Below are 26,574 nucleotides of genomic sequence, written 5' to 3'. Positions count from 1 at the left end.
ATGGAACAATTAATGGTGTTGCCCAGCAAACAAACCAATATTGCGTGCAAAAAAAATAAAAACCTTTTGTGCACGTTTTTCAAAATACCAATGGCGAATACTTTTTGATAACATAATGGCGTGCGTTTGTCATGCGCTTTGTTCGACACTGTGTTAACTAGCCAGAAAGCTTTCAACCACTTGAGCTTTTGAGGTTAATGACATGGTCTCAAATGATATGCTATTTATGATACTTACCTTACTTGTGTCATAAAATGTTGAGAATTTCTCACATCTCATGGATCTCCATTTCCTAAGATATATCACATGACGCATCATCGTTCGTCATCATTTATTATTATTCACAAACGCAATAAAAATAAAGTGTCTTGCTTGCTCCGATTTTTCTTCTTACAAAGTCTTGAAAAATGTTGGGACAAAAACCTTAACATGAAAAGCTGAACAAAACTAAATCCTAAACACTAATAAAACTAAGCAATTTTCCCTTAATATGGAATATAACTAATTTCAGTTAAATCCACAACTAAAAAGTAAATAAATATCAAATATGACAATTACAAAACTATTAACATCTCGAGGCCGGTTAACTATATTCTCAAATTCAGTAAGACTAAATATGAACTTCTTACTGTGGTGAAGAACAGGAGTTTAGCATCCTAATGAGAAGGTACATAGAATAGAATTACCATTGATGCAAAAACTTATGATTCTGCTCAAATAGAAGATGTAAACTTCACGGACTATTGACCACCTCCCCAACAAATTCAGAATTCTCAATAGAGACTTTTTGGCAAGTGACTGAGCAGGCAACAGGGTTCTCGCCAGTGTGGATTCTTGTATGACTTATTAAGTTTTGCTTCTCAGAGAATCTTTGGCCACAAACTGAGCATGAAAAACGTTTCTCACCAGTGTGGATTCTTGTGTGTCTTTTTAAGTTTGGCTTCACAGAGAATCTTTGGCCACAAACTGAGCATGAAAAAGGTTTCTCACCAGTGTGGATTTTTGTATGAACTGTTAAATATGCCTTCTGAGAGAATCTTTGGCCACAAATTGAGCATGAAAAAGGTTTCTCGCCAGTGTGGATTCTTGTGTGCCTTTTTAAGTTTTGCTTCTCAGAGAATCTTTGGCCACAAACTGAGCATGAAAAAGGTTTCTCACCAGTGTGGATTCCTGTGTGTGTTTTTAAGTTTTGCTTCTCAGAGAATCTTTGGCCACAAACTGAGCATGAAAAAGGTTTCTCGCCAGTGTGGATTCTTGTGTGTGTTTTTAAGTTTTTCTTCTCAGAGAATCTTTGGCCACAAACTGAGCATGAAAAAGGTTTCTCGCCAGTGTGGGTTCTTGCATGACATCTTAGAGCTCCCTTCTCAGAGAAGTTTTGGCCACAAACTGAGCATGAAAAAGGTTTCTCACCAGTATGGATATTTGTGTGCCTTTTTAAGCTTCCCTTCTCAGAGAATCTTTGGCCACAAACTGAGCATGAAAAAGGTTTCTCACCAGTGTGGATTCTTGTGTGTGTTTTTAAGTTTTGCTTCTCAGAGAATCTTTGGCCACAAACTGAGCATGAAAAAGGTTTCTCGCCAGTGTGGATTCTTGTGTGCCTTTTTAAGTTTTTCTTCTCAGAGAATCTTTGGCCACAAACTGAGCATGAAAAAGGTTTCTCGCCAGTGTGGGTTCTTGTATGACGTCTTTGAGCTCCCTTGTCAGAGAAGTTTTTGCCACAAACTGAGCATGAAAAAGGTTTCTCACCAGTGTGGGTTCTTGTATGAACTGTTAGATGTCCTTTATGATTGAATCTTTGGCCACAAACTGAGCATGAAAAAGGTTTCTCACCAGTATGGGTATTTGTGTGCCTTTTTAAGCTTCCCTTCTCAGAGAATCTTTGGCCACAAACTGAGCATGAAAGGTTTTTCTTTCTTGTGTGCATTCTCATGTGTTGTTTCAAAACACTGTTATTAGCACAACGTTTTCCACACTGAGAACATTGCCTGTGTTTCTTTTGAGCCTCATCATCATCATCATCATCATCATCGTCATCATCATCATCATCATCATCATCATCATCATCAGGAGCATGTGACGACACGTCATCACTATCTGATGGTGGAGCTGCTTGTGATCCTCCACAGCAGTCTCCATCACCTTCTCGGGTCATTTGTTGATTTGAGCTGCAGCTTGGAAGCTCCGCCGCTTTGCTCACCTCATCAAAACTCTTCACAGGAACACCAGTCAATGGTATCTCCTCCTCCTCCTCCTTTTTAATGTCACAGGAGTGTTCTCCCTCCTCTTTGATACAAGGCCGCTCCGGCTCTTCTTCCGTCTTTACGGTGCAAAGAAACGTCTGCTGCATTTGTTCATTCAGGTGGTGGACATCTTTGCCCACATCATCCTCCTCTTTAATGTGGGTGACCTCTGGTTCCTGCTGTTTAGGATGAATAGCTTCACTGATGTCTGCAAAATAAGACAAACACACATCATTTCAATGTCCTATAGTAACAATGAATGTTACAGTTGAAGAGAAACTGGCAAAACTGATACAAGGACTTCTTCAATCTGCCTAACACAGATGATTCCGACAGAATTCTACTAAACATAAAGACTGGAAGAGGATTCAAAAAAGAAAATAGCTATTTCCTAAGCAAGTACTAACCAGCTCTGCGTAGCACAACAAAACGCTGCAGCCAAAGATCTTCCAGTCGTCGACGAGTACGGTCCTTTTCCTCCACGTTACTTGCCGTGCTCCTTGCAGACATTTTCCCACTGCAATCACAACAGTTGTTCAACAATGTTTGGCTAACAAAGGTTTACATAATAGTATTGTGTGTGTAAATGAGTTTGACACTCGTCGTAAAGTACATGCTAATAAAAGCGGCCCGCACTTGTGTACTGCAACCAAGCAGTACTTCAAATAACGAACGGTGCTAACTTAGGTCCACAGTCGTAACTTACCTCGTTCGTCGTTGCAGTTGTAATGAAACTAATCTTACCGATTCATCACGTTAGGTTAATTGCGTGTTTATCTGATGCGGTCGACTAGAAGGCCATGGGCTTGTTTGAGTGTCGCTTTACTTCCTGTTACGTACTGAGGACGTCATTTAAGAAAATTCCCGGACGCCCTCTAGCGAACATCCATGGAACAATTAATGGTGTTGCCCAGCAAACAAACTAATATTGCGAGCAAAAAAATAAAAACATTTTGTGCACGTTTTCCAAAATACCAATGGCGAATACTTTTTAATGACAAACTAGCGTGCGTTTGTCATGCACGTTGTTCGACACTAGTGTTAACTAGCCAGAAAGCTTTCAATAATGGCATGGTCTCAAATGATTTATGATACTTACCTTACTTGTATCATAAAATGTTGAGAATTACTCACATCTCATGGATCTCCATTTCTTAAGATATATCACATGACGCGTGTCATCGTTCGTCATCATTTATTATTATTCACAAACGCAATAAAAATAAAGTGTCTTGCTTGCTCCGATTTTTCTTCTTACAAAGTCTTGAAAAATGTTGGGACAAAAACCTTAACATGAAAAGCTGAACAAAACTAAATCCTAAACACTAATAAAACTAAGCAATTTTCCCTTAATATGGAATATAACTAATTTCAGTTAAATCCACAACTAAAAATTAAATAAATATCAAATATGACAATTACAAAACTATTAACATCTCGAGGCCGGTTAACTATATTCTCAAATTCAGTAAGACTAAATATGAACTTCTTACTGTGGTGAAGAACAGGAGTTTAGCATCCTAATGAGAAGGTACATAGAATAGAATTACCATTGATGCAAAAACTTATGATTCTGCTCAAATAGAAGATGTAAACTTCACGGACTATTGATCATCTCCCCAACAAATTCAGAATTCTCAATAGAGACTTTTTGGCAAGTGACTGAGCAGGCAACAGGGTTCTCGCCAGTGTGGATTCTTGCATGACGTTTTAAGATTCTCTTGTCCCTGAATTTCTGGCCACAAATTGAGCATGAAAAAGGTTTCTCACCAGTGTGGGTTCTTATATGAACTGTTAGAGGTCCTCTATGACTAAACCTTTGGCCACAAACTGAGCATGAAAAAGGCTTCTCACCAGTGTGGATTCTTGTATGACTGTTTAAGGTTCTCTTATCACCAAATTTCTGGCCACAAACTGAGCATAAAAAAGGTTTCTCACCAGTGTGGGTTCTTGTATGAACTGTTAAACTTGCCTTCTGAGAGAATCTTTGGCCACAAACTGAGCATGAAAAAGGTTTCTCGCCAGTGTGGATTCTTGTGTGTCTTTTTAAGATTCCCTTCTGACTGAATCTTTGGCCACAAACTGAGCATGAAAAAGGTTCCTCGCCAGTGTGGATTCTTGTATGACTTTTTAAGTTTCCCTTCTCAGAGAATATTTGGCCACAAACTGAGCATGAAAAAGGTTTTTCACCAGTGTGGATTCTTGTATGAAGTGTTAGATGTCCCTTTAGTGAAAATCTTTGGCCACAAACTGAGCATGAAAAAGGTTTCTCGCCAGTGTGGATTCTTGTGTGTCTTTTTAAGATTCCCTTCTGACTGAATCTTTGGCCACAAACTGAGCATGAAAAAGGTTTCTCACCAGTGTGGATTCTTGTATGACTTTTTAAGTTTCCCTTCTCAGAGAATATTTGGCCACAAACTGAGCATGAAAAAGGTTTCTCGCCAGTGTGGGTTCTTGCATGAACTGTTAGATGTCCTTTATGATTGAATCTTTGGCCACAAACTGAGCATGAAAAAGGTTTCTCGCCGGTGTGGATTATTGTGTGTGTTTTCAAGTTTGCCTTCTGAGAGAATCTTTGGCCACAAACTGAGCATGAAAAAGGTTTCTCACCAGTGTGGGTTCTTGTATGAATTGTTAGATATCCTTTACGATTGAATCTTTGGCCACAAACTGAGCATGAAAAAGGTTTCTCACCAGTATGGATTTTCGTGTGCCTTATTAAGTTTGTCTTCAATGAAAATCTTTGGCCACAAACTGAGCATGAAAAGTTTTTCTTTCCTGTGTGCATTCTCATGTGTTGTTTCAAAACACTGTTATTAGCACAACGTTTTCCACACTGAGAACATTGCCTGTGTTTCTTTTGAGCCTCATCTTCATCATCATCATCTTCATCATCATCATCATCAGGAGCATGTGACAACACGTCATCACTATCTGATGGTGGACCTGCTTGTGATCCTCCACAGCGGTCTCCATCACCTTCTCGGGTCATTTGTTGATTTGAGCTGCAGCTTGGAAGCTCCGCCGCTTTGCTCACCTCATCTAAACTCTTCATAGGAACACCAGTCAATGGCTCCTCCTCCTCCTCCTTTTTAATGTCACAGGAGTCTTCTCCCTCCTCTTTGATGCAAGGTCGCTCCGGCTCTTCCTCCTCCTTTGTGATGCAAAGAAAGGTCTGCTCCATTTGTTCATTCAAGTGGTGGACCTCTTTGCCCACATCGTCCTCCTCTTTAATGTGGGTGACCTCTGGTTCCTGCTGCTTAGGATGAATAGCTTCACTGATGTCTGCAAAATAAGACAAACACACATCATTTAAATGTATAATAAGAATGAAAGTTACAGTTGAAGAGAAACTGGCAAAACTGATACAGGGACTTCTTCAATCTGCCTAACACACATGATTCCGATAGAATTCTACTAAACATAAAGACTGGAAGAGGATTCAAAAAAGAAAATAGCTATTTCCTAAGCAAGTACTAACCAGCTCTGCGGAACACAACATAAGGCTGAAGCCAAAGATCTTCCAGTCGTCGACGAGTACGGTCCTTTTCCTCCACGTACTTGGCCGTGGTCCTTGCAGACATTTTCACACTGCAATCACAACACTTGTTCAACAATGTTTACACAATAGTATTGTGCGTGTAAAATGAGTTTGACACCCGTCGTAAAGTCAGCACTGCGGTAGCTACATGCTAATAAAGGCGGCCCGCACTTGTGTACTGCAACCAAGCAGTACTACAAATAACGAACGGTGCTAATTTAGGTGCACAGTCGTAACTTACCTCGTTCGTCGTTGCAGTTGTAGTGAAATTAATCTTACTGATTCACCACATTAGTCAATCTCGTGTTTATCTGATGCAGTCGGCTAGAGGGCGCCGAGCTTGAGTGTCGCTTTACTTCCTTCTACGTATGATGACGTCATTTGAGATAGGTCTCGGACGCCCTCTAGCGAACAACCATGGGACGTTTTATGTTGTTGCCCAGCAAACAAACCAATATTGCGAGCAAGAAAATAGAAACATTTTGTGCACGTTTTCCAAAATACCAATGGCGAATACTTTTTGATAACATACTAGCGTGCGATTGTCGTGCGCGTTGTTCGACACTAGTGTTAACTAGCCAGAAAGCTTTCAACCGCTTGTGCTTTTGAGGTTAATGACATGGTCTCAAATGATATGCTATTTATGATACTTACCTTACTTGTGTCATAAAATGTTGAGAATTTCTCACATCTCATGGATCTCCATTTCCTAAGATATATCACATGACGCATCAACATTCGTCATCATTTAATATTGTTCACAAACGCAACAAAAAAAAAGTGCCTTGCTTGCTCTGATTTTTCTTCTTACAAAGTCTTGAAAAATGTTGGGACAAAAACCTTAACATGAAAAACTGAACAAAACTAAACACTAATAAAAACTAAGACTCTTTCCCTTTATATGGAATATAACAAATTTCAGTTAAAATCCACAACTCAAAAGTAAATAAATATCAAGTATGACAATTACAAAACTATTAACATCCCGAGGCCGGTTAACTATATTTTCAAATTCAGTACGACTAAAATATGAACTTCTCACTGTGGTGAAGGAAAAGAGTTTAGCATCCCAATCAGAAGGTACATAGAATAGAATTACCATTGATGCAAAAACTTTTGATTCTGCTCAAATAGAAGATGAAAACTTCACGGACCATTGATCATCTCTCCAACAAACTCGAAATTCTCAACAGAGACTCTTTGCCAAGTGACTGAGGAGGCAACAGGGTTCTCACCAGTGTGGATTCTTGTATGACTTTTTAAGTTTCTCTTATCACAGAATTTCTGGCCACAAACTGAGCATGAAAAAGGTTTCTCGCCAGTGTGGGTTCTTGTATGACGTCTTAGAGCTCCCTTCACAGAGAAGTTTTGGCCACAAACTGAGCATGAAAAAGGTTTCTCGCCAGTGTGGATTCTTGTATGACTTGTTAAAGTTGCCTTCTCAGAGAATCTTTGGCCACAAACTGAGCATGAAAAAGGTTTCTCGCCAGTGTGGATTCTTGTATGAACTGCAAGACTTCCTATATGAGTGAATCTTTGGCCACAAACTGAGCATGGAAAAGGTTTCTCACCCGTGTGGATTCTTGCATGAACTGTTAGATGTCCTTTTTGATTGAATCTTTGGCCACAAAATGAGCATGAAAAAGGTTTCTCACCAGTGTGGATTCTTGTATGAACTGTTAGAGCTCCCCTCAGACAGAATTTTTGGCCACAAACTGAGCATGAAAAAGGTTTCTCGCCAGTGTGGATTCTTGTGTGTCTTTTTAAGATTCCCTTCTGACTGAATATTTGGCCACAAACTGAGCATGAAAAAGGTTTCTCACCAGTATGGATAATTGTGTGCCTTTTTAAGTTTTGCTTCTCAGAGAATCTTTGGCCACAAACTGAGCATGAAAAAGGTTTCTCGCCAGTGTGGATTCTTGTGTGCCTTTTTAAGTTTTGCTTCTCAGAGAATCTTTGGCCACAAACTGAGCATGAAAAAGGTTTCTCACCAGTATGGGTTCTTGTATGAACTGTAAGATGATCCTTCAGAGTGAATTTCTGGCCACAAACTGAGCATGAAAAAGGTTTCTCGCCGGTGTGGATTATTGTGTGTGTTTTCAAGTTTGCCTTCTGAGAGAATATTTGGCCACAAACTGAGCATGAATAAGGTTTCTCACCAGTGTGGGTTCTTGTATGACTTGTTAGATTTCCTTTACGATTGAATCTTTGGCCACAAACTGAGCATGAAAAAGGTTTCTCACCAGTGTGGATATTTGTGTGCCTTTTTAAGCTTCCCTTTTCAGAGAATCTTTGGCCACAAACTGAGCATGAAAAGTTTTTCTTTCCTGTGTACATTCTCATGTGCTGTTTCAAAACACTGTTATTAGCACAATGTTTCCAACACTGAGAACATTGCCTGTGTTTCTTTTGTGCCTCATCATCTTCAGCAGCAGGAGCATGTGACGACACGTCATCACTATCTGAAGGTGGAGCTGCTTGTGATCCTCCACAGCAGTCTCCATCACCTTCTCGGGTCATTTGATGACTTGAGCTACAGCTTGGAGGCTCCGCCCCTTTGCTCACCTCATCAAAACTCTTCACAGGAACACCAGTCAATGGAATCTCCTCCTCCTCCTCCTTTTTAATGTCACAGGAGTCTTCTCCCTCCTCTTTGATGCAAGGTCGCTCCGGCTCTTCCTCCTCCTTTGTGATGCAAAGAAAGGTCTGCTCCATTTGTTCATTCAGGTGGTGGACCTCTTTGCCCACATCATCCTCCTCTTTAATGTGGGTGACCTCTGGTTCCTGCTGCTTAGGATGAATAGCTTCACTGATGTCTGCAAAATAAGACAAACACACATCATTTCAATGTCCTATAGTAACAATGAATGTTACAGTTGAAGAGAAACTGGCAAAGCTGATACAAGGACTTCTTCAATCTGCCTAACACACATGATTCCGATAGAATTCTACTAAACATAAAGACTGGAAGAGGATTCAAAAAAGAAAATAGCTATTTCCTAAGCAAGTACTAACCAGCTCTGCGGAACACAACATAAGGCTGAAGCCAAAGATCTTCCAGTCGTCGACGAGTACGGTCCTTTTCCTCCACGTTACTTGCCGTGGTCCTTGCAGACATTTTCACACTGCAATCACAACACTTGTTCAACAATGTTTGGCTAACAAAGGTTTACACAATAGTATTGTGTGTGTAAAATGAGTTTGACACCCGTCGTAAAGTTAGCACTGCGGTAGCTACATGCTAATAAAAGCAGCCCGCACGTGTGTACTGCAACCAAGCAGTACTACAAACAACGAACGGTTCTAACTTAGGTTCACAGTCGTAACTTACCTGTTTCGCATAAGTTAATTACGTGTTTATCTGATGCAGTCAACTAGAAGGCCGTAAGATACTGTTTGAGTACCGAAGCCAAGCGCATGTTTATGTCGTCAACTTCCTGTTACGTAATCATGTCATTTGAGAGAGGTCATGGACGCCCTCTCGCGAAGAACCGTGGGATGTTTAGTTTTGTTGCAGCAAAACAAACGAACTTCGCGTGCGAAAAAAAACCCATTTTGTGCACGTTTTCCAAAACCCCCAACTCAAATAGATTTTAATAGCACACCAGCGTGCGTGTAGTTTAACACTATATAAATATACATTTACTAATAAATTACAGTATTGCTATATCCTTATTTAAATACATTTTGATAATTAAATTGAGTGAAAACTATCAAAATCATAAGGAAAGTACACATCACACACCGTATTCTTTTATAAACGGTATGTTTATTCATTTATATACACTAATATATTAACCTATGACCAAGAGAGAAGAGAATTTACAATGAAAAAAAAAACCTGTATATTTAAATCAATAAATAAAGAGCGGGACACTTTTGTACTCTACATTGTTTTTAGTCCTGCTGGAATGATGAAAGTAGTAAAGGAAGAGACTTAAAAAAGTTTGTCAGTCTTTTAGTTATAATAACAAAAAATATGGCATCCGAGCACAGCAGAATGCAACAACACACGCGCACACACACTCAAGCATCACAAAAAAAGTTATGTCAAAGCGCCAACACACAAACCACGGAAGCATCAGCTGCACAAAGTAATACACAATTTGCCTTTTCCACACTCACACAAGTGGCACGTCATGAGCAGATGTTAACACATCGTGTTACGTCAGCGGCGTGGGAAATTTCATGGGAAATGCCAAGCGTCAAGTCGAGTTGAATGTCACGTAAACGCAACGTATTGTCATGTCAAAGGTCACGTCATGTCAGTGTAACATGTAAATGTCAAGCGTCATGTTACATGTTTTGACATGTAACAAGTGATTGTGACACACCAAGAATGTAAAATGTAAATTGTCACGTCGTGTTACGACACACAAGCGACAAAAGTTATTTCCGCAGCGTGTCAAAGGGCGCTAAGCTTCTTGATGCGTCACGTGTAAATTCACAACTTTGTTCATATGCAAGATGGAAAAAAAAAAAAAAAAAAATCCAAAGGTTTGCTCCTGGCTTAAAAGGCAAATGACTTGTTTGACACTTATTGTTGTTCACAGTGCTCGACATGAAGCTCGCAGTGACTCCCTCCAGCCTTGCCGCAAATAAAAGCAAAAAATAAAAATCCAAAATATGTCGGCAGTGGCAACAGGCAAATGTTTTCTTTTGAGACAGAGATGACAAAATATTCTTGGGTGCTCAAGCCATTTTATCCGCCTGGCCGCTTTCCCAACATTTCCCGTCTTGCTTGGCAGCCAGCGTCAATTTCCAAAGTTCCTTTGTGTGGAGTCGGAAGAACTCAACTACATCATTTCCTTCACCACTGATGCACCTTATCTCAAGACTTTCATTTCATCATTTCCAAAGGTAAACGTTTACGTAGTACAGTGCTCAGCAGAAATAACTACAAGCCAACAGGTAAAAAGGAAAATTCTTTCCAGTGAAAAAGTTCTAGTGGTAAAGTCATTTTTTCTCTTTGTCTTTCTGTGTCCTACTTTTTTTTCCAGAATATAATGGAATTATTTGAAATTTATTTTCCATTTTTGTCATGAATGAAGTTTTGAAAACAAAATTGGAACTAAGAAAAAAAAAGACCAGCATTTTATTGTTTGGAGAGAAAAAAAAAATGGACACGGGTAGAAACACGCTTATATTTTTTTGAATCAAATCGTAATTTCACAAGACTAAATGAAGGTTCATTGGGGGTGGGAAAGTAGCAATCGTACCAGAAAGAATTTTTCATTATTGCTGAAAAAAAATAGTTATAATATTATATGAGCAAAGTAAAAAAAATTTTACAATAAATTAATTTTTTTAACAACAAAGTAATCCTTTTTAAATAAAAAGGGCTGAAAACTTTTAGGGGCAAAAAAGTCAATCTTAAAGTCATTTGTTTATGAGTCAAGTCAGAATTTGGGGGCGAGGGGGGTAATATTTTACAACCATATACAGAATTTTGTTTTAAGAAAAACTTCAGTCTAACAAGATTAAAGTTTAAATTTTAAGTGGAACACCATGAAACTATAAGTGGTCAATGGGAGGAGCAGATAACATTCACGGAAAAAGGTCCTTGCTTTTCTTTTTTTTTTTTCTTTTCTAAAAGGCCCTTTGATTGTGATCATCAGCAAAATGATGAAAAATATTTTCATACCGATTAACAAACACCTGACTTGACGTTATTTATGCCAAGCACTGAGCCTTTTGTCACAAGTGCAAAGTTATTAGTAAAAAAGATTTGAAAAAAAAAATAAAAATAAATAAACGACAGGAGGATTGCCTCAACAAGAATTGAGGGCTGAAGTGAAAAATTCCCAAAAATGTCATTCTATTTCCAACCACGGCAGCGGGTGAAATCATGGAACCGCTTGAATGAAAGATAATCAACAGCACCATCTTCCGAGAAACAACAACAAAAATTGTACAAAGCAAAAACGTCACGGCACAGCTGACATACATACAAGTTGTCAAGCGGCGTTTAACTCATGGTCTCTTTGACCATTTGTCAACGTTTCCATTGTGCCCAATGTCTGTCTGGTGGGCATCCAGAACACTGGCAGTAGGGGTGGGGGGGGTAGGGGCATCCGGCACACCAGACGTCATTTGTTTTGCCCACGTGTCAGCGCAATGACCGTGAGGAACATCCAGATCCCCTCCCAAGATCCATTTGTCAATCCAGAGCATCGCGAGGTTGCTGTGAAAAAAAAAACATCTGGATCCTACCCACGGGACAACATCCCTTTGCCCATGTGTCATCATCAAGGACTAGAATGTTGTAAAAAAAAAAAAATTCAAAAGTGCAACGACATCCTATCCATGGGACAATGTTTGTTTGACCATGCGTCAACACAAGGCCAGGATGCTGTTTAAGAAAAGAAAAAAAAAAAGCATCCAAAGTGCGACGGCTTTCCTGGCTTGGCCCGCAAAATGAGGTCCAGAGCTTCCCGAGGTCAAACTAAGTGCTAAGGTGCTCCTGGTGGCGCTCTCGCGTTCTCAGAAAATGCCTTTGGCGATCTTCAGTCCTTTCTGCTTCATGCGCGGCAGCGTGGAGCTGGCCACTGTCTTGGCGCGCACGGGTCGCGCCGGCCCGCGCTTCTTCAGCACAAAGTCGTAGTTGGCGCTGGAGTTCATGGCGTAGAAGACGTTGGCGTTGTCGGGAATCCGGAGCTCTGGATATAGGACAGACGTGATCACTTCCAAAAATTGCCACAAGGGGGAGACGTTGTGTTGCTAGTCGTAAACTTAAGGTACCTTTGTCTTCTGAGATCTTCTGCACCAGCTCGTAGTCTTCGGTTTTTTCCCTCTCCAGATTGTGTTTGATCATCGCCTTGCGGATGACGGCGGGCGTCTTGTCCTGGCTGGTCACCTGTGGGAAAGGACAAACACCGTTTGTCAAAAATCCTCCGCTACCAAGATCATAAACAATGTCATGAAGGTGCTTCATTTACCAGGATGCTCTTGTACATGTTCCCGTTCTCCACGTCGAGGCTGACGCGGATGATGCAGCAGTCGTCCACCTGCTGGTTGTAGAGGGGCAGCGACAGCGTGGAGTAGTTGGACACGGCCGACACCGAGCGCTTGTGCGAGCGCGCCGCCGACAGAGAGAGCGAGAGCGCCGCCGCCGACGACACCGACGACGACGACGCCGTGCTGGAGCCCGACGCCGAGCCCGAGCTGGAGCCCATGCCCGACGTGTCCAGAGACGACAGCGACGTGCACTCCCAGAACTGCCACGCGCACGTCACATCGCAAAATTATCTTTCGAGGACGTCGCGAAGGTAAAATGGTGTCGGAAGTGCGAGTGAGCAATACCGTGGAGGTTGTGTCTGCGGCCGAAGCTTCTCTCCCCAGAGCGGAAACGGAAAGTTTCACCGAAGGCGTTGACGTCTAAAGCCAAGAACAATTATTTCTTCTTAGAATGAGTCCAATTGGGAGGAAGAATATATAAAAAAAAAAATGCTACAGTGCTGAAAGGCTTCCCGGCACTCACCTTCCTCTCGTGTCCCTCGGGCGAGTCCGAGAGGAAGCTGGCATTGACGTCCTCTAGGTCGGAGCCGCTGGAGCTGACGGAGGTGACGCTGAGGGCGTCGCCGCCGTCGCCGCCTTGGTATGGTCGGAAGTGGGCGTGCTCAAAGGACTTGGAGTGGGAGCCCACGGCGCCGCCACCGCTTCCGGCCGCCGAGCAACCGGACGAGCCCTCGGCCAACTGACGACTGCACGTGTAAGAGACGCAACCCAAATGAGACGGTGATATGGAACCCAAACTTTGAAAAACGAACTGAAGCTTCTAACAACGGCTAGAATCTCTTATTTAAAAGTCCAACCTCAGCTTAAAACCGTATTTGTAAGCCTTTACTTGGCTTCCAGCACAAAATTAAAACTTAAGCATTTCTCATGGACTTGCTATCGAAGTTGTTTTCCTCAATTCGAGGCTAACCTAACGGCGCAAACTCACTCGCTCCATCGTTTCATGATGCCTCCGTTCTTCTTGGCTCGCAACGTGTTGCCCGCCGACTCGGAGAGCGGCTCGATGTCGCACGACAGCTGGTAGCTGCGGGACAAGGAGGGAGGAAATCAACGACGCGCTGCCTCGACGCGACGTTACCAACGGCCACCGGTTACCTCTCGGCCTCGCTGAGCTTCTCGGTGGAGGCGAACCACTCGCGGAAGTGCGCGTCTTGAGTGAAGCTGTAGTTATTGGACGCCAGCTGCAGTAATTTGATCTGCGCGATCACTTCAAACTCCTGGAAAAAAAGAGAAATAAACAGATCAACTCATCATAAAAGTTATGTACAAATCACAAACACAAACTAGACAGAAAAATCTAACTGTTTAGCAATCGGAGGAGGGCGGCCATTTTGAATGCATCAAAACACACCGGGACTACATAACAACCGCGCTAAGACAAAAACACATTCACACGTGTCATGCTAAGCTAAAATAAAATAAACTAAGCTGACGCACCTTTCGTCTCTTTTCAAAGTTGATCAGACCACCCTGGAAGACACAAAGGCAAAAAACATTGACAAACGATGACTAAAATGAATGGCAGCTTTACAGATGTCATTTGCACATGACGTTTGATCAAACATTTTGTAAAGGACAGTTTTATAGTCTGAAGTGTGTGTTCTGCAACGGAAAATCCATCTCAAGGCATAATCCTCTTCAAAGTAAGTGTTACACATTTGCTTTACAGATGTCATGCTGCAGCGAGGGCACACTGACCTCGGTGTAGTCCTTCATGGCCGTGTCCATCATGACCAGGTCAGTCAGGAAGGTGCCCAGGTAAGGAATTGTGCCCTGCATCACTCCCTGAACAATCCAAGTTCAAAACTCAATCCCAGAGACTGGAACCGCATGTTTATAATGGTGTCATGAGATGGTGCTGTGCTTTACCAACCAGGTCTCTCTGCTGCTGGTGTCTCCGCTGAGCTCGTTTGGGATTCATCTCCAAAGTCGCAAACTTAGACGTTCCTTCCTGATGGGACCACAACACACAAAAAAAAAGTTGTTAGTTGACTATGTTCTTCTTTGTCATTTATTTTGTCTGGTCTCTTTTACAAGCTGCCCCCTAGTGTTCCGATTCAGATAGCACCTAACTGCAGTGCCATATTTGTGCGAAATGTGTGGCAAAACTAAGAAAAACATTCAGTGGAATGGAACCCATGACATCAGAATAATTATAACTTATGTTTTATTATGTATACATGTGTAATAAACCCCCCCCCCACAAAGGTCTGGACAGAAAAAGAGCTAAACGTCTGTTTCATGGGTTTCATGGGTCAGGACCAATTATGAAGTATCGGTACTTGGCGAGTACTCCGATGTTAGCCCTCGTAGCGTATCCGCCATAAATGGTACTACTTCCGTGATCTGCCAGCACGTTAGCACATTGTCCCGCATAAGGCACGTCAGCAAAAAGGCTGCTGGTGGCCGATAGAGCCCAGCCCCACCCCTGGGTGTCTCCCGACACTCGCGCCCTTATCTGCGCCCGTCAGACGGGTCCGCCATCACGTCACGTTCACGTCACAGGGGTTCCCCCTCACGCACAAGCACACACATGTCCATGCTCGAGTGGGCGTCTCACCTTCACCAGAAGCTCCCGGCTGAGCGAATAGTTGTTGTCGTCGGAGAAGATCTCGGAAAGCTCGCGAAAGGTGCGGAAACTCTCCCTGTGGTTACAAAAGCGATTGAAAAGCGTGTACACAAACCAAAACCATAAGGGGTGGGGGTGGGGGGCTGAGGACGGACCGAGAGACTTCCTCCCAGGTCCTCTTCAGGCGGTGGACGGCGTTGCACTGCAGGGCGGAAAGGATGGCTCGCAAGGATGAGAAGTTCTTCAAGATACGACACTCCTGCAGACAAGGCGCAAAGTGTTAAGACCTTGGTTGACGCACACACAAAAAAAAAAAATGAATAAATAAAACACATTTCCTACATAAAACACTTTATATTTTTGGGTGGTCTGCAGTGCGTTTGCCAGTGTCTCTGCAGGCCTGGACGGCGTCCTTACCCGGGCCACGTCGATCCACCTCTCCAGGAGTCGAGCCCTCTGGTTGTGCTTGAGCGCGGCGTTACTGAGGCAGGTGCTGATTACGCAGTTGGTGACCGAGTTGAACTGGGCCACCGTGGCGCGGATGGTGGGCGCCAGGTGCTCTTTGCCCTTCTTGTCACGCTGGGACCAGATGCAGCCCAGGCAGTGGTACGGCACCACCTTCTTGAACAGGTCCTGCGCAAAACAAAAACCTTGAGTGTCTTAAATTTGGGCCCATTGCAGTAAAATCTCTGATCACCCCCCCACCCCAAAGACGTAATATTGCCAAATGTGCTCACCGCGTCCATGAGCGTGAATTGCTCGGCCACCATGATGGGGTCGAAGGAGAGGAAGCTGAAAGTGGGCAGCTCGTCCTCGAAGCCGCTCTCCTCCTGCGTGGCGAACGGGCAGCCCAAGTGTTCGCCTGACATTACAGGGTGAAGATATCATGTTTGAAGCAAGGGCAGGCATTTCAAGACAAGGGCAAACTTGCTTTCAAGAGGCCGACCTCGGACTTCAACTTACTGACAAAACAACACAAACTCATGTGACATGTTTACATCGACCCCATCCCAGATCCGCCAGAGCCCAATCTGGCGTTGCCGCTCTCTTACCCTCGGTTTCGGGCTCGCGCTGCTGCCGTCTGTGGAAATGCGCCAGCAGGTTGCGGGCACGACGCTCAAGGTCAGAACCGGGGAAATGAAGGTGGAGGTACGACAAAAGCTGGTGCAAGCAGTCGTAGCCTGGCGGAGTCCAGAAGTCCTCAGAGTACTGGTCCAGCCAGGCACCCAAGATGGATGACACCGTGCTTCAAAACACATGCTAACATGTTAGCATCATGCATGCTATGTTACCTCCTCTTGACAACAAATGTTTCTACAGCCTCACTTTCTGAGCTCGGTGCAGTCGTCCTGGCAGACGCGATGCGCCGTCGCCGCTGGAACATTCTGGAGCCTGGCGTACCTACAAAGGAAACCGGAAACATATTTTCAGACACAAAGTGGTATGTGTGTGTGGGGGGGAGAAATTTGAGAAATATTGCAAATAAATTCTAGATAAGATCCACTCTAATATCTTTAAGGTCTCAAATATGGTTTGATTAGGGATCGAAGCGAGCTTAAGGTCAATACCTGTTGAGCAGCAGGTCGAGCACCTGCTTGGCAGTGGCAAAGGATCGGTAAGTGCAGAGGAAGATGGTGACGTAGGTGGAGTCCTTGCCCTTGAAGGCCGTGACCATGTACTCCACCAGCCTCTCCAGGGTGCCCGCCTTGATGGTTCGCACCTTGCACGTCTCGTAGAGGCTGAGGGCGGAGTCCGTCTCCACCCCCAGCCAACGCTGCCCTTTGCTGGACGAGTGGTGCAGTTGCACCTTACGCAGCGTGATGGTGAAGATGGCGTCGTCCTCCACTTCTTCGCCAATCTCCTGCGTCGAGCTCTGAAGTGGCAAACACAAATAAATACCGGAAGTTTGAAAAGAGTTCATGAAAGGCACAGACAGAAAAAGGAAAAAATAAAAAGGGACTTCAAAATTGCAGCCCATTATCACCTATCTAATGAATTCAAACAAACATTTTAAAACACCCGTGTTAATAATTGAATAACATTCTTACATAATAAAAAAATGCTTATTTTTAAGCAGTGATCTTTAAGTGTTTGTGAAATTAGTGTAGCAAGTTTTGTACTTTTTATTGCCTTTCAAGAAGATAAAGACTAAATTAACCGTAAAGCCATTAATATGATCATACATCTTTAATACTAAAATAATAAAATTTCACACCGTTTACAGCAGTTTTGCTTAACAGGATCTACTCTGACACTTTGAGAAGCGGTTCTTAAAAGAGTCCAGCACCATCTCCCCAGCCCGGGGCCTCACCTCCGGTAGAGGAAGGTCCGGGTGTAGCTGCGTAAAACTATGGAGCACCACCGAGCCGCAGCCGTTGGACACCTCCAGCTTCACCCCGTCCCACACGTCTCGCGCCCGCCACGACGACTCGAACATCTCGACCAGCTCAATACCGTCTCCGAAGCGAACTATAGGAGCCCAGCGAGTGCCGGGAGAGAGGGCTGCCGTCATCGCGGATAAAGCGACATCTTGGGCGGCTTGGTTCGCTCGCTTGGAAGCGACCGACGGACGTTTACTGTTGTTCGGCAACGAGGATAAAGATGATGACGATGAAGATGATGCGTTTACGGGAATCGTGACTCAGACGGGAATTTTTTTTAACCACGCCCACAGAAGCACGATGTCTTCACGGCCATCGGAGATTTCGAACGTTAACGCTAATGATGTAATTGCGCGTTAAACAGACATTAGGTCTTTTTGTAAGTTATTTAATTAAATTAACTGATTTAAATGAGCCGTTCGCAGTTTCACTGTACGGTGCACTAAGACTTGCAATTGTGCCACATGCTTGCACCAGTTTTTTTCCCTAATGGCAAAATAAATGAAAGATACTTTAAGCAATTATATTTAGAAAGAACACAAAATGTAATATTAGTTGAAAACGATGGAATAGAGCCATTTCTGATTTTTTTGTGATATATTTTGCTAAAAATTTAAACCTGAACTGACTCAATATAATCAAACAATTATACAAATTACATAATACAAAATACAAAACTAAAAATACAAATATATAGGTAATTTCAGGTAGTATGGCAACAAAAACATAAAGCACAATTCTAACTGTTCAAAAAGGTGACGAAAAATACAAAAATTGATGACTAATAATAATCATCATTGGATTTGCATGTGATTGAGTTGACATGGCGATTCGTCGGTTCAACCACTATGGCCGACAGTGCCCAGAAACATATTTTATATATTTTTTACTATATTGCGTGCAAATCTCAAGTGGCCAATGTGTTCTTTGTACATTTTGGGCAAATCTGGATTAGCTAGACAACTTTTGAGTTGGATTCCCCTTTTAAAAAAAAAAAGTGACTCCTTTTATTTCTTGAGAATAAATCTGACTTTATTCTCATACTTCAAAAACTACAACTATATTTTCATTAAATTATTAACGGTAGATATCGTCAATAGAATCTATTCTGAATAGAGCAATACTCTCACTTGTGTACTAAAATGAATGATAAAAAGAGGTAGAAAGGAATCACGTTGAAACGCAACACGTGTATGCCAAACCAGGTTGTGAAAAACAAACAACAACAGATCAGTAGTTCAAATCCAAGAAAATTTTGTTGCTCTTGCTGTTGTGCTACGTGACAAGTGACTTCTTTTTACACTTGTTTGACAGCCAGTTAAAACTGGGGGACCCCCCCCCCTCCTTTTTGATTTTTTATTGTGATCTAACATGGACATCTCTCCGCGTTTTACCAAAGCGAGCCCGACCTGTGTTGCGTTCCCGTCAAAGTTTCCCACCGATCGGACCAGCAGTCCGCAAGTCCAGCGGCTCCAGCTCCCCATCTCCGAACCCCGAAGGAGGTCGGCCGCCACCTGCCCACCGCTGTTGCTGCGGCACCTCCTTAAAAAGTGGGGCAAAAGCCCAGGCGGACACGCTCGCTCTCGCCGCATGTTTGCTTTTGCAGCTGTGTCAACAAGCGTAGGAACAACACTGGGAAAAAATTAACTTGCAGAGACTTGAAAGAACTTCTGCCAGGATGAAGCCTGTTGGCCCGGAAGCTAACCGCCAGGATGACGAGAAACGAAAGCCGAGCCCTAACGGGGTGTGGGAAGGTTCTCGGGCCTTCTCCGACCTGCAGCACACGAGAGCGGCAAAGGCGCGAACAGGTACAGAAAAAATCACCCACACGTTGCGTAAACCTTCAGCCTGACTTGAAGGCTTCGCCCAGGATTGAGGCCTTCCTTACTTTGAAAGCTAAACCTGTCTGAAAATATTCAAAGCCCTAACCCAACCTATCCTGTCTGGAATCCCGAAATTGAAACTTTTAAGATGATCTAGTCATCCTTTGAAACCTTAACAGTTGCTTGAAGATGAAACCCTCGATTTGAAATCCTAATCCTCTCTTAAAACCTTAATTTAACATTCCAACCAAAGTTTTGAAAGCCTAGGTCTGACCAAAACCCTTCTTGCAAACCTTAACTTGAAAGCCTACCGAACCAGGATTGAGATGTAAAAGTCCGAGGAAGCAAATGTGCTTACTTACTTGACACCCTCGTGAATGAGGTGGCTATCGAGACTTTGCCGGGCAACGCATATAAACATAACGGCGGTGGCGCCCTCACCAGGTGGTCCACGAGGTATGTGGGCAGGTGTAACACGCCCATCATGGCGGCGGGCTGCTGCACCAACACTCGCGGCACGTAGAAGCGCTCCTCCATATTGTTGCTGCGTCAACCGCACCCTAGTACCGCTCTGCCGGTCTCGCTCTACCAGACCCGGTCCACTAGTGGTCCACTTCTGATGGGGGGGGGGGGGTCTGCTGCAGCTCTTCTACTCTTTTCTCTTTCTCTCTTCCTCTAGTCTCGCCCTCTGTCTCCCTTTTTTCTCTCCACCTCCCTTTGTTGCTACCCTAACCTCAACCCCTTTCTCCTCCCTCCATCTCATTCATGGCTTCTCTCGCTCTCTCTCTCCCTCTGTCTCTCTCTCTGTCTCTCTCCGAGCCACCTGCTGGAATGCTGTCCTCTGTTGCCACGGCGCCTCACCGCCATTCAATCAAAGGGGGGCGGCGGCGAAGTGGTCTACTTCCTGTTTACACAAAGTAGGTAATTGTCCGTTTTGATCGAATCCAAATTATCGGCGTTTTGTGAAGCGTAAAGTGAGGACGATTTTTTGGGGGGGATCAGGTGACCATGTTGTTGTTATTTGGCATTTGTCCCGTTTTGCAGCAATGCAGGAAGTGAGTGTGAAAGCTGCCCTTTGTGTGGCCAAACAATCAAGCTGATTTATGAACTGCGTTATACCTCGCTATTTGCAGCAGGACACCTCGGTTACGGTTTCAAAGTAGGGTTTCAAGCCAAGCTTAGGGTTTCAATTTAAGCTTTCAAATATCCTCAAGAAAACTTATGTGTCACAGTGTGTATGTTTTTTTTTTTTCACAAGTACGTTGCCAGCTGGTCTGATGGGGGCGACGGGTCACCACCTCGCCCGCCCTTTGCTTCTCTTGGTCCTGGACGCTGGTAGTGGGCGGCCATGTTTGACGCCAGCACGTGGGAACAAAGAGACCATTGAGCTACCATTCATGTGCTAATGATGCTAGCCGTGTCGCGGAGGACGATCCACACATGAATGCTGTTGTCATCGCAACCAGCAGTAGCGGTAACCACTGCCTGCAAACTCACTGGCAGTAGAAATATTAATACAACTTTTATGCCAATCACAAAAGTTGAAGTCTAACCAGTGACTTGGCCCTAGGCATGGCACCACTCAAATTGGATGTCGACTAGCATATTTTCAGACTCCGGGTGGCAGGATTTTGTCTGTGTGAAATTTTTAACAGTGGAAAGCTGGATCGGCCTACGGTGAGATTTCTGCTGCATTCGAGGAAGGTGGGAAGTTTGACTTTTCTGACTTCCAACTTGGAAAAATGCACTGGGAGGTCCAAGTTGCAAAGTCGAAAAAAAAAGGACCCCCGAGTTCTTAGACAGACTAGAACGTGACGTCACACAACAATGGCGACCTCCGGAGGACGGAGTCCATGAATGGCAAAACTTTGCTTACAAAATAACTTCTTATAAGACAACATAATTTGTACTGACTGTCAAAAATCCGACTTCCAACCTTCCTTGAATGCAGCGCAATACCAGCCATCGCCTTGCAGTGATGAAAACATCACTGGGCTTTGTGTGAAAAAACAAACAAATTTCAGATCTACTTTTACGACTACTTTTCGGGATCTCTTTGAGAAAGGCATCCACGACTCAAACCTCCATGTATCATTGCAAACAATCATCGGGTTTGGTGTAAAAGCCAAAGGCAGACAAATAATGCATCTACTTCTAGGTGTGGCGAATATTTGGGCATTTCTGTGTGAAAAGGTTTTAGACTGACAGCGCCATTGCTGGGTTCTGTGCAGAAAAACTACAAACGGCTTTTCACAGGCTCTCTAAGAGAAAGGTGTCCATGACTGATACCACCATGTAAGCAACTTCTGGGCTGTGTGAACAAGGCAAAAGCAGATTTACTTTTAGGTGTGATTATTTTGTAGCATCTCTGTATGAAAGGGGGTTTGACTGATCGAACCATTTGTTGTCGGAAATGATCGCAGACCAATAAATTTCAGATCTACTTTCACAACTACTAAGCAGGGTTAGGGTTAGGGTTGAAAATTCATGGGGAAAAAAATATGTTTAGGTGACAGAATGTATTTTTTTTTCAAAGCAGTCAGCGGTCACAGGTGATGGTAACGTGCTACATGCAAATGAGCCCTGGCTCCAGGTGTATTTTCCGGGACAAAATGTACCATTTTTCGCATCCTACCTGTTTTTCCAGCATGATCATTCTCTCGCTGTCATGACCTTCATGAGTGTGTTGAGGCGCACCTTCATTCGGCCAGTCAGACAGTCAGTTGCTGCCCTCGGTTAGCATCCTCACGGAAAGAAAGGGGGGGCGAGCTAACTAGCTTAGCCGTGATGCTAATCGACAGCTACCGTGTTTAAATGTCCTCTTCGCCGCTAGCATGTCTCCACATTGGAGAGGGGGGCGAAAAGTAAAAAAACAGCTAAAGGGATAGCTTAGCGTCGTTAGCTGGCTAAAGAGCAAGCGATGGTGTTTATTTGTCTCCTCCCGCTGTCATCCGAAAACAACACGACATCGGCGGCGGGGGGGAAAAGATGTCCTCCTGCGATGGTTCTCCACACCAAACCTCCATCATCATCACCACCGTCGTAGTCATCTTCCCCGCTGACGAGTAGTCGCCCCCACTGGATGCGGCGATGCCTCCGCGACCGCGGATGCTTTAATGGATGCTGGGGAAGGCGGAGGCGAATCACTGCTTTCGTGACAGGGAGCCGCCGTTAACGATGCTCGTGAACGTCGCACACGAAGCCCGAGCGCGTACATACAATGTCTAGAAAATTCGGAGCAGCAGTAAACGCACCGCTTTATCCTGTCAATAAGCGGGATGTGTTAATGTGTACATGTAGTGGTCATCAAAATGATCAACATTGTTGAATAAGCGGGGAAATTCTACAAGTGCGGTGGAGCAATTTAAATAAACCCACAAAATTATGAATCCGTGGGTGCTTAACTGCGATTATATGTCTGGCTCCTTTGTGCATATAGTGTTTAATTTACACTACTAGTTGCATAATTGTCTCAATGTACCGATGGTTACGTTAAAAAACTGCGTAAAGTACGCAATGATGTCACAGATGGGCGGAGCTTCGGCAGGGAGACGACAACCCAACTTGTATGGAATTCGATTGCAGTGCATTCTGGGACTTTATGTAAAGTCAACAATTTAACATGGCGGCGTCCTGTGCAAGATCTCTGACTAAGGTCGGTTGGACGATTCTGGAGAGTTCTGCGCTCCGCCGACCCGGCACCGGCGTCCCCTTCTCGGCTTGCCGTATGCCCCGCAGGTCCTACTCCAGCGGCGGTGGGACAGGAGCCCGATCCGGACTGCCGTGGTCTCTGCGGGCTGGAGGAAGCCGTGCTCTGGGCTGCGCCTTCCTCCTCGGCGGCGGTGTGGGGATCTACCATACGGTCAAGCTTTACTGGGCACAGCAGCGACAACTGGCCCAGGAGCAAGCCCAGGTGACATGCTTGATTTCCGGCGAGAGGAAGGGGAAGGTTGCCTTACATGGCAGACCACAGGATGAAACTTGATTATGATTACCAAAAAGTAACAGAAAAAGGAGAAACCAGATCAAAATGTTTGTGATTTTTTTTTACTATTTGTATTTGTGGGTTTATTAACTTTTCCCATTGATTCGCAATATAGGACTAAGATAAAAAAAAAAGACAACAGCAGGTTTCCACTGCATATTGATATTGGATGATTGCCCAGCCCTATCTGCATTTTCCATTCTTTAATAATCATCAGCAGAACATGTCAGTTCACCAAAAACGAGTTTCTGATCAAAGTAGAAAAAGTGATCTTTTTTTGAAATGACACGTAAAGTGGAACTGTTTTATAATCCTTCAAACTAAAGTAAGAAAAACGATTGACTGAGTCGCCATGGCGAATTAATGCCAACAAGCTCTACGTGTGTCTCAGGCGCCCTCCACACCTTCGACGTCGGCTTCTCTGTCCCTGACACTGTACCAGTACCAAACGTGTCCGTTCTGCAGCAAAGTGCGAGCCTTCCTGGACTACCACGGCCTGGCTTACCGCGTGGTGGAGGTGAACCCCGTCATGCGGCGGGAGATCAAGTGGTCAGCCTACCGGAAGGTTCCCATCCTCATGGTGGACGAGCACCTGGTAACGCTTAACCCGCAAATATCTGGAGTGGTTTTGATTTGTCAATAACGTCTGCTTTTTCTTTATGAATCCAACTGCAGCAACTGAACGACTCGTCGGTCATCATCAGCTCGCTCAAGAGCTACGTAGTCAGCAAGTGAGCACACGTATTTTGACAACTGCCAACAACTAACTAACTAATTAACTACCTTGACAACGACTGAAACTTAATAACCGCCTTGATGACAACATTAACGATTGTATTATTAAATACCTTGACAACTATCTTCACATTACTTTAAACACTCTTGTGGATTAATTCTCAACAACTACATTAACAGCTACCTGTTAATAACGGAACAATCCTCTTGACGACTTTAGTAACTAGCATGACGACGACCTACATTACATTGAGGATGAGCGCCTGGTTAACAAAGCTAGTTGCTAACCACCGTCGTGGTACTATTTTTCTCTGATTGGTTTTAGGCTTTGTTGAACAAAAAGAGCCTAGCTGTGTTGAGCTTCCTTGGAAGTAAATATCTGAACAACTACAATAATAATTACCTTCACCAACATCTTTACAACCTTAATAACCAGCGTAACAAATTGGACAACTCTTTGAACAACTACTACCTTAAAGACCATCTTGACAATTACCTCAACAACCTTGGCTAAACCAATCTGACCCCAACATGACATCCCGAAGCTAGTTTGTCACATTTGACTTTTTTTTTTTTCTTCCTCCAGGGGTTCCAGCTTGTCTGACATTTTGCGCTGTTACCCAGAGATGAAGTCTGTGAACGACAGCGGCAAGGAGGTGACGGAGTACAACAACAAATATTGGCTGATGCTCAGCCAGGACGAGACGGCCGCCGTCTACCCCGACAAAGGCAGTCAGAAGTAAAACAAGTGGCGCCGGGCTAGCTAGCAATGCTAAGATAACTTTTCATTCAACTTTTATGAAAGAAACACTACATCTAGCAGTTGCTGGTTTACGGGTCATCTTTTTGATTTGCGCTCTTAGCATGACAAAAAAAAAACGTTAGCGTGATTTTTGTTTCAGGGAGGAGATGAAGTGGCGGCAGTGGGCCGACGATTGGCTGGTACACCTGATCTCACCCAACGTCTACCGCAGCACCGGCGAGGCCCTGGCCTCTTTCGACTATATCGTGCGCGAAGGCAAGTTCGGAACCCTGGAGGGATGGTTCGCCAAGTACGTCGGCGCCGCTGCCATGTTTGTCATCGCTAAACGCCTCAAGAGCCGGTGAGTGAGCCGCTCGCAATCGGGGATCAGTTGATGACCTCTACCGGCCTGATTATTATTATTAATCGGATAATGAATTGGTTATCGCAATTTGAATCTGCAAAATTTCAGACTTTGCCTAAAAAAAATAAAATTATAGGTTAGGCTTTTGTGTCAACCGCTGTGTTCATCCGTTTTTCATTACCAGTGATAAGCAAACGAATGCTTTAATCGCAGGCACAACCTTCAAGACGACGTGCGTCAGGACCTGTACAAAGCTGTTAACAACTGGGTGGCGGCCATCGGCAAGAAGAGGAAGTTCATGGGCGGAGAACAGCCCAACCTGGCCGACTTGGTGAGCAAACTCGGTCTGCATCCACACCTGACAGATTAGTCAATTCACGTTATGTTCCAGACGGGGAAAATCCGCGCCATAGCCAAATTTGATTCATTAATTAATTAAAATTTAGATGCAGGCCTAATTTTTAGTTAATTACTAAATCACAACTGCTTTGATTCATTGAATGAATCACAATAGTTGATTGATTTAATAACCATTTAGTTGATTTCATTTTTGCATTTCTGTTATGCCATATGACAGCATTTTCTCTAAACGGGATTCACTATCAAAACCCATAAAAACAAATAAATCGATAATCTCACTGTACTTTTGCCGCTTGCTCATCTCTGGCAGGCTGTGTTTGGCGTCCTGCGCGTCATGGAAGGCCTGCAGGCCTTCGACGACATGATGGCCAACACTAAAGTGAAGCCGTGGTACCGACGCATGGAGTCGGCCACACGCAACCACGATGGACTCTCACAATCATCACGATAACTGTATCGTTCATCAAAAGACATCAAAAACTGCGGGGACTGTTGGACGCTCATGTGATCCTGCCGTTTTGCAATATTGCAGCCACGGGCAATATTTAATGCAGTATGCAATGGGTTTTTACTGTTAATCTGAATGACCCCATTGTGAATGTTTCCCTTAATGGGTCACAAAAAAAAAAAAAAGAAAAAGAGAAGAAAAAGTGTTAACTTATTCTTGTGTTGCGCTTCCGGGATGCAGGATGGTGACTTCTTCAGATGGTGTTTGTCTGAAAGTAAAAAAAGAAATAAAAACATTTAAAAATTCAATCAAATGTGCTTGAAATACAGGATTCGTGCGTGGACTTGCAATGAAGACAAAAATGTGATT

The 26,574-nt window shown here is 43.8% G+C and overlaps 2 protein-coding genes and 2 pseudogenes across 7 annotated transcripts; 1 reads left to right on the top strand and 3 right to left on the bottom strand.

The window, feature by feature from the left end:
- Window positions 1-704: 704 nt before the first annotated feature.
- On the bottom strand, window positions 705-3,072 carry LOC148397518 (uncharacterized; annotated as a pseudogene). Its single transcript, XR_015858541.1, has 3 exons — window positions 2,985-3,072; window positions 2,648-2,757; window positions 705-2,448 (listed from the first exon to the last, which is right to left on the bottom strand). The product of XR_015858541.1 is annotated as an uncharacterized LOC148397518 (transcript).
- Window positions 3,073-3,418: 346 nt separating this feature from the next.
- On the bottom strand, window positions 3,419-9,243 carry LOC148397517 (uncharacterized; annotated as a pseudogene). The gene is made up of 3 exons (XR_015858542.1): window positions 9,113-9,243; window positions 5,722-5,831; window positions 3,419-5,525 (listed from the first exon to the last, which is right to left on the bottom strand). The product of XR_015858542.1 is annotated as an uncharacterized LOC148397517 (transcript).
- A 287-nt stretch (window positions 9,244-9,530) lies between these two features.
- On the bottom strand, window positions 9,531-22,736 carry LOC148397516 (ral guanine nucleotide dissociation stimulator-like). Of its 4 annotated transcripts, none has more exons than XM_088375581.1 (18): window positions 22,207-22,736; window positions 16,936-17,240; window positions 16,694-16,768; window positions 16,420-16,613; window positions 16,105-16,229; window positions 15,785-16,000; window positions 15,523-15,626; window positions 15,359-15,443; window positions 14,672-14,749; window positions 14,497-14,583; window positions 14,236-14,268; window positions 13,894-14,015; window positions 13,727-13,822; window positions 13,262-13,484; window positions 13,084-13,158; window positions 12,720-12,998; window positions 12,523-12,637; window positions 9,531-12,440 (listed from the first exon to the last, which is right to left on the bottom strand). In XM_088375581.1, exons 1-18 carry the CDS (start codon window positions 22,225-22,227, stop codon window positions 12,265-12,267), a joined length of 2,409 nt encoding a protein of 802 aa, XP_088231707.1. In that variant the 5' UTR covers window positions 22,228-22,736; the 3' UTR covers window positions 9,531-12,264. The 4 variants fall into 4 exon arrangements, with proteins under 4 accessions (XP_088231707.1, XP_088231706.1, XP_088231705.1 ...); XM_088375580.1 differs by lacking the exon at window positions 22,207-22,736 and adding an exon at window positions 20,013-20,168; XM_088375579.1 differs by lacking the exon at window positions 22,207-22,736 and adding an exon at window positions 19,158-19,749.
- Window positions 22,737-23,088: 352 nt separating this feature from the next.
- Window positions 23,089-26,518, top strand: ptges2 (prostaglandin E synthase 2). Its single transcript, XM_088375698.1, has 7 exons — window positions 23,089-23,484; window positions 23,948-24,151; window positions 24,232-24,287; window positions 24,878-25,030; window positions 25,194-25,394; window positions 25,611-25,728; window positions 26,068-26,518. The coding sequence occupies exons 1-7, from the start codon at window positions 23,194-23,196 to the stop codon at window positions 26,206-26,208; spliced, it is 1,164 nt and encodes a 387-aa protein (XP_088231824.1). The 5' UTR covers window positions 23,089-23,193; the 3' UTR covers window positions 26,209-26,518.
- The last annotated feature ends 56 nt before the right edge of the window (window positions 26,519-26,574 follow it).

This window comes from Syngnathus floridae, chromosome 5, assembly GCF_059516105.1.
Source record: "Syngnathus floridae isolate MCC-2025c chromosome 5, RoL_Sflo_1.0, whole genome shotgun sequence".
NCBI lineage: Eukaryota > Metazoa > Chordata > Actinopteri > Syngnathiformes > Syngnathidae > Syngnathus > Syngnathus floridae.
The sequence above is the reverse complement of the archived record's forward strand: the minus strand, read 5'-3'. Positions and strand labels throughout refer to the sequence as shown.